Source organism: Elephas maximus, chromosome 1 (genome assembly GCF_024166365.1).
Source record: "Elephas maximus indicus isolate mEleMax1 chromosome 1, mEleMax1 primary haplotype, whole genome shotgun sequence".
Taxonomy (NCBI): Eukaryota; Metazoa; Chordata; class Mammalia; order Proboscidea; family Elephantidae; genus Elephas; species Elephas maximus.
Window position 1 is genome coordinate 183,389,462 of NC_064819.1, and position 6,593 is coordinate 183,396,054.

Sequence of the window (6,593 nt, forward strand, 5' to 3'; positions counted from 1 at the left end):
TTCCCCAGATGCTGCCATCCACATCCACTGCTCTTACTCTTATCCATGTACTGATGTCCCCAAGGTCCATCTTCCATTCAGACCTCTCCTCTGAACTCCTGGTATCGTCTGATTGTCTCAAAGCCACCTTGAACTCAAAATATATGAAGTTTGTTCACTTTTTTCCTAAACTGCCTACTCCTGTGGCACCTCTTCTCACTCAGCCCCCCAAGATTAGAACCAGTCCTGACCCCCTTTACTCACCAGCACCATATGTAAAGACTAAGTGCTGGAAAATGTAGCTCTTTTTTAGTTTCATAGCCACCATTTCTCTCTGTTACAGACTTAAAGTCTCAAAGATTGTTGTGAAAATAAAATAAGATGCCACACACACACTGATTTGCACGGCATCTGATAAAATGTTGATTGAATCTATAAACAAGAAGTCAGTATTTCCAGGTGATTTTCTTGCTTGATATATATGGACCTTTAGGAATCAGCATTTCCTCTTTTTTAAGTCACTAAAATCTATGTGACTCACACACTACACTGAAATAGCAAGTAACTAAATGTAGTTGGCTGGCTTGTAAGATTTATGTACTGGGAGGCTCCTGAAATCGGCGAATTACTTAGATTTTGGAATCCTCAAGTGACTCGTGATGTGATTTAAGTTTCCACTGGAAATGTGTTAAAGAAAACAGAAATGTATGAATTTGGGTTTCTTTTAACCAGGTATCATTAATTTAAAATTATGTCTTCTCTTTGTGGAATCTCCCTTTTCTGGAACTTGGAGTGCTGGGTAGATACATGCTATAATGCAAGTCTCTGTCTATTTGCTCCCTCTTGTGACCTTTTCCTCTCTGTGAGGAGGAGTGCTCTGTGAGTATAAGTTTTATTTCATTGAACACTCAACCATGTGTAAAATGTAATGAGAAATAGTTTATTCTCTTTAATATTCTCCAGTACATTGTAAATTTTCTGACCTATCACATATTTATCACACAATGAACGTTGTTACATTCCTATTGATGAGGATGGGGGATTTGGCAGACATAGTACTTCAGATTCTGTTGGTGCGAGTAACAGAAACCCAACTCTACTCCCTTAAAGAATAAAGTAAATTTGTTGGCTTATGTAACTGAGATGTCCAGAAGCAGGGACGGCTTTTCTTCAATGCAGTCATCTTTGTCCTCCTCATGACGCTGAGTTCTAGTTGAGTTCTATCACTATCACATCAGTTACACAAGTTTTAACTGAGGATGTCACATGAATTGTAACCGTCCCTTGTAGTTGCGTTCTCTAAAGAGTCTGGTAGATTCTGGGCAGCTCTGCAGGCTGCTGTAGTGTGTGATGAGGGTCTAGTGAAGATTATTTTTTATTTAATCTAGGATGTTTTAAATTTTAAGTGGAAGATTTTTAGAGGATAAAAATGATTTTTATAATTAAAAATTCTAAGTGAATAAGCATTGGGGTAAGAAAGTATTCCCAAAGAACATTATTTAACCCTCATTTTAGAGATTTTCTGGCCTGGCCATCAGCAATATTTCATAAGAAAAAGATGGAGTTTGATTAATGCCAACTACCTAAAAATTAAATTTAAAAACTAAATGAATTAAAATTAAATGCTGTTTTTAAATGTTTCAAAATTATCATCCAAATAAATAGCCTACCTTACTTACCACAAATCAAGAGCAGCTTCAGGAAGCTGAAGCTATCAGCCATGCTAAGATACGAGAAAAATCACATTAGCAATTTCTCAGAAATATGGAAAAATGTTACAAATGGAATTGTTTCTATGGAGAATGCAATATACAATATCTGGAAACTGCCTAGAGTAGTTAGCTCTCTACTGTATCATTTCACCCTTTTTCCTGGTAAGAAAAGTAAATATACTGTTTGTATAGGTGGTGTGTGTATGTGTGTGTTTTCTGTTACCCTAAGTAAATGAAATGAATAGCCTCTCTTAAGATGGATTGCACAGTATGTGGAATTCACGCTTACTGTCTTCTAAGGAGTTACTTGTACATAAAATCTTATGGACACAAATTGAAAATATGTGTAATTTAAAAAAAAAATTTTATAAGCAAAGGAAAAAGAGCTTTAAAACTTAGGGCAGAGCATTTAAAATACTGTCTGATTTATAAACTTTCAAAAGCTCATGCTACTAAACAATTAAAAATGTCTATGGCTATACATATTTAGCTAATAGTAACTCTTCAACTAGCCACCCTATGGCATTTTGCATGCTCTTCTTCATTTTTTCTGTCTATATTTTATTTCATCTAGCTTTTTCAGAAATTTTATTCCTATTTCTGTCACACTGTCACCTTTTAGTCTGTCTTGCAAGAATGTAACATCAGCAGCCAAATGAACCTAGGGAAAAAAAAAAAAAAGGCTTGTGTAACTCAGTTTTTAAAAAAAGGTTTTTCACAGTCCTGCTTTCAGCTGTATTTATCCCATAAGCAGTTGACTTTATTTATGGAATAAGAGCCAGTTCTGTGTGCTAAGGGCCCTTTACTATGTGTCCTCCAGAGATGGTCTGGCTGTGTGTCAACCCCAAGGTATGAGTCTGGAAAGAGAAAGGCACTAGAGGACCTGGCCCAACTCAGATGGTTCTGGGGCAGACCCAGAGGTATGGGCCTCTGCCAATTTTTGCTCACAGTGCAGGGCTGAACTACAGCTCCATCTCAAGTAGAACACAAATTCCCAACTCAAAGATAGCCTCAATTTAGTGTGCAGCCCAAGCAGAACTTCCAAGGAGAAGTGGATCCTTAAATGGTTCCTCTCAGACTGATTTGCCATAAATCATTCTGTCTTTTTAGCTAAATCACATAATCATTTATCCTAACATTTAGCAATCACTTATGGCTTTTAATTTTTTTTTTTTATGGCTTTGAGAGCTTTGAAAAAAAATCAACTAAATGAATTATGGATATAAAATTAAAGACTGAAATCACAGACCTGAATATCTGATGCTCAGGTCTCTTCTGCAAAGTATTTCCCGCTTCCTGGACCCCGCTTTTTCATTACAATTTGTTCACATAGGAGAGCGTGGAACTCGACCTACACTCAGCAGAGTATTCATTCAGACTTATTTTAAGTCATTGGGATATATATGAAAAAATAAGAAAAACTATTCAATAAAAGCAAATAAAACCGAAACCAAACCCATTGCTGATGAGTTGATCCTGACTCACAGCCACCCTATAGGACAGGGTAGTACTGCCCCATAGGGTTTCCAAGGCTGTAATCTTTACGGAGCCAGACTACCTCATTTTTCTCCTGCAGAATGGCTGGTGGGTTCAAACCGCCAACCTTTTGATCAGCAAACACTTTCTCACAGTGCCACCAGGGCTCTTTTCTAAAAGCAAATACGTGAAAGTGTCTGTGTCTAGTAGGAAATTAAGAACTATTTATTGAAGCTAATCTGACTCGTTATGAGCTGGAATCGACTCGACAGCACTGGATTTGGTTTTGGTTTTAATCTGACTCAATTCTCTTATCTCACTAAGAATCCCTTGTCCAACCAGGCTGCATTTACCAAACAACAGACCTTGGTGGGACAAATTATCTAGCTCATACTGGGAAGAAAAACCATGTTTTTGTGATGCCCACCACTCAACAGAAGGCTGAGAATGCACTTTGAAATACAGAAGCCAAATTCACTCTCAATTTTTTTTTCCATAAAATCTTTTGTGTCTTTGTCAAAATTTAGCAGAAAATCAGTTAAAATAACATGGAGGCTAAGTTGAAGCTATTTTGGTATTTGGGGCCACAAAAGTTTGATGCCTATTTGTCATTTAGCATACGAATCAGCTGTTATTCATGAAAACTGGAGACTTCTTTATCTTATTTTTGACTTGGTTTTAAGTCAACCCTTTGCACATAAGCTCCCAGAACTCTTCCTTTCCTTTCCTTGCTCTCATGGCCACTGATTGCAGAGCAAAGCTAGAAAAATGCTAGGGTAGCAGCATGGGGAATGTGTGAATAATATATTATTTCTATTGTTTTACTATGTCCTTCCACTAATTATCACAAATAATTGAAAATAATATGCATGCCTCGTTATTGGGTAGGTCAACACATATCTAGCCTTTGGCTACTATCTGGTTGTACCACTCTTAATAGCTAAACTTCTGGAAAAACGAGACCTGTTGATTGTAATCATTTAGATTGTTACCTAAGCTGCTCTTGGCTCATTCATTGCGGTTGAATGGATTCCTACTCATAGTGACCCTACAGGACAGAGTAGAACTGCCTTATAGGGTTTCGAAGGAGTGGCTGGTGGATTCCAACTGCCAACATTTTGGTTAGCAGCCGAACACTTAACCACTGTGCCACCAGGGCTCCCTTGGATCATTAATCTGCGATTGTCTCCTTCTTCCTCTGCTTACCTTAAATAGCTTTTACCAAGGTCCTCCCTGACTTTTGGTTCCTAAATGTTGTAAATGTTTTTCAGATCTGGTTTTACTTAGCCTCTTTGCTGTACTTGATCTTGTTAATCATTAGCTCTTCCTAAAATCCTCTCCTTAATTTTTCTTTTTTAAATCAATGAATAATCCAAGTATGGAAACCAGCCTTGAACACAGCTCCCAATGATTCCCACATCCTGGTATTCATGTCCTCATGTGGTTCCCTCCTGCATTGCAACAGGGCTATGTCTGTGGCAAATAGCATACAGCAGAAGTGGTACTATGTCACTTCTGAGATTAGGTTATAAAAAAAACTATGGCTTCCATCTTGGGTTCGCTGTCTTTCCCTCTCACTCTTTCTCTGGTCATTTTTTTTCTGGTCAAAACCAGCTGCCATTTTATGAGTAGTTCTCCAAAGAGGCCATGTGACAAGGAACTAGAGCCTCTGGCTAACTGTTGACAATCATGTGAGTGAGCTTGAAAGCAGATTCTCCAGCCCCAGTTAAGTCTACAGAGACAGCAACCCTAGACAACACCTTGATAACAATCTCATTAGCGACTCTGTGCCAGAATCACCCAGCTAAGCTGCTTCTAGATTCTTGATCCTCAGAAACTGTGTGAGATAACAAATGTTTGTTGTTTTAAGCTGGTACATTTGGGGTTAATTGGTTATACGGCAATAGATAACTGGAAAAAAAAAAAACAGTTGTTGTTGAGGTGATTTTGACTCATGGTGAACCCAAGTGTGTCAGAGAAGAACTATACTCCATAGGGTTTTCAATGGCTGATTTTTTTGAAGTCAATTGCCAGACCTTTCTTCCAAGATGCCCCTGGCCTAGCTCTAAATGCCAGTGTTTTGGATAGCAACCGATTGTGTTAACCATTTGTATCACCCAGAAACTCCAGGTAACTAATACATTTGGCACAATGAAGTATGTTCTTTACCATTTCCAGGGCACCTCTGATAATCCCACAGAGTAAGTTACAGTAGCACAGAGAAGGTCGCCCAGCGGGGAGCTCTTCCACAAACTCCACTAGAGGATTCTTGTCCAGAATCAGAGAAAACTCATTTCTACTCAAATTGTTACAGGTCACATTTGGTGTAATTCCCAAGTACATCTTGAAAGCAACCTGATGAGAAGAAGATTAAAAAAAAAACTTAATAAAACTTGGTCAAGAGCAAATATCTATTAATAGGGAAACTTACTGTTACCAGCATTGCAACACAACATTGAGCATGTACAGCGTGTAGTCAGAACGCCCGGGTTCAAACTTACCTTTACAATTCATTGACCCTATGACTTGTGCAAATTTTTAAACATTTTAATTTTTAGGGAGCATCCTAAGGGACTAGTGTTCTGTGGCAATATTATGGCTTAGGAAACACCAGACTAAGGAATTATTTTCAGAAAAAAAATGTTTTTCAAACATAAATATCATCTAGGAGAGTAGGAAATTAAAATATTATCATAAACATACCAGCATATTTGTCACATTGAGCCTAGCAAAGTATAAGTTCCTGAATTCTTAGAAGGTTCCCAGGAGACATCTACTGCAATAGGAGGGTAACCATCAGAGCAGAGGATGCTACGGGCACACTAGGCTCAAGTGAGTTTTGGGAGTCGGTGGAACTCATGTTACTAAGGATAATCAGTCTCTGAGAAGGACCAAGTGGCAATGGTGGGAAGCACAGAAATACATGATAAAGTAACTTTTCAAAAAAAAGCTACCATTTTACTGTGTTCGAAATGCAGAAATGGAAGAAATCGTGGAGATTATTTCTTTTACAACTCTAGTTTCAGGAATGAGTAAACTAAGATTCAAAAAAGTAAAATGGTATATGGCCAAGTTCATACTGTAAGTTAGTTCCTTGCATCCTAGTCCAAGGCAATTTCTTTTCACAAAACATAAAGGCCTGGACTTTGAAATTCAGTAATGAAAATTTGTTCCCTTCCAAATGCCTTAATGAATTTAGTTTTTAAATTAAGAGTAATGTGGGAGAGAGATGGAGACTATTTCCTCAAATTAGGTATAATTAGAAGTACTAAAAGTTTCATCATTCACGCATTCAGCTTGTACTTACTGAGCACTGCCTATGGAGCACAGTGTCTGGCATAGGATGGGAGTTTAAGTTCTATCTCAAAAATTAAATTATTAAATGAGCATCCACTCTGTGTTTGAGACCATGATTAGCCACAGGAT

General features: G+C 37.8%; 1 protein-coding gene across 3 annotated transcripts in view; it reads right to left on the bottom strand.

Annotated features, from left to right (window-relative positions):
• Nucleotides 1-939: 939 nt before the first annotated feature.
• TRAPPC3L (trafficking protein particle complex subunit 3L) overlaps nucleotides 940-6,593 on the bottom strand; it is a 75,367-nt gene continuing 69,713 nt past the window's right edge. For all 3 annotated transcript variants that reach the window (XM_049899610.1, XM_049899593.1, XM_049899602.1), the window contains 2 exons: nucleotides 5,337-5,522; nucleotides 940-2,352 (listed from right to left, as the gene is read on the bottom strand). In XM_049899610.1, the coding sequence (XP_049755567.1) occupies nucleotides 2,233-2,352; nucleotides 5,337-5,522 (306 nt within the window). In that variant the 3' untranslated portion in view covers nucleotides 940-2,232. The remainder of the gene's footprint in view (nucleotides 2,353-5,336; nucleotides 5,523-6,593) is intronic.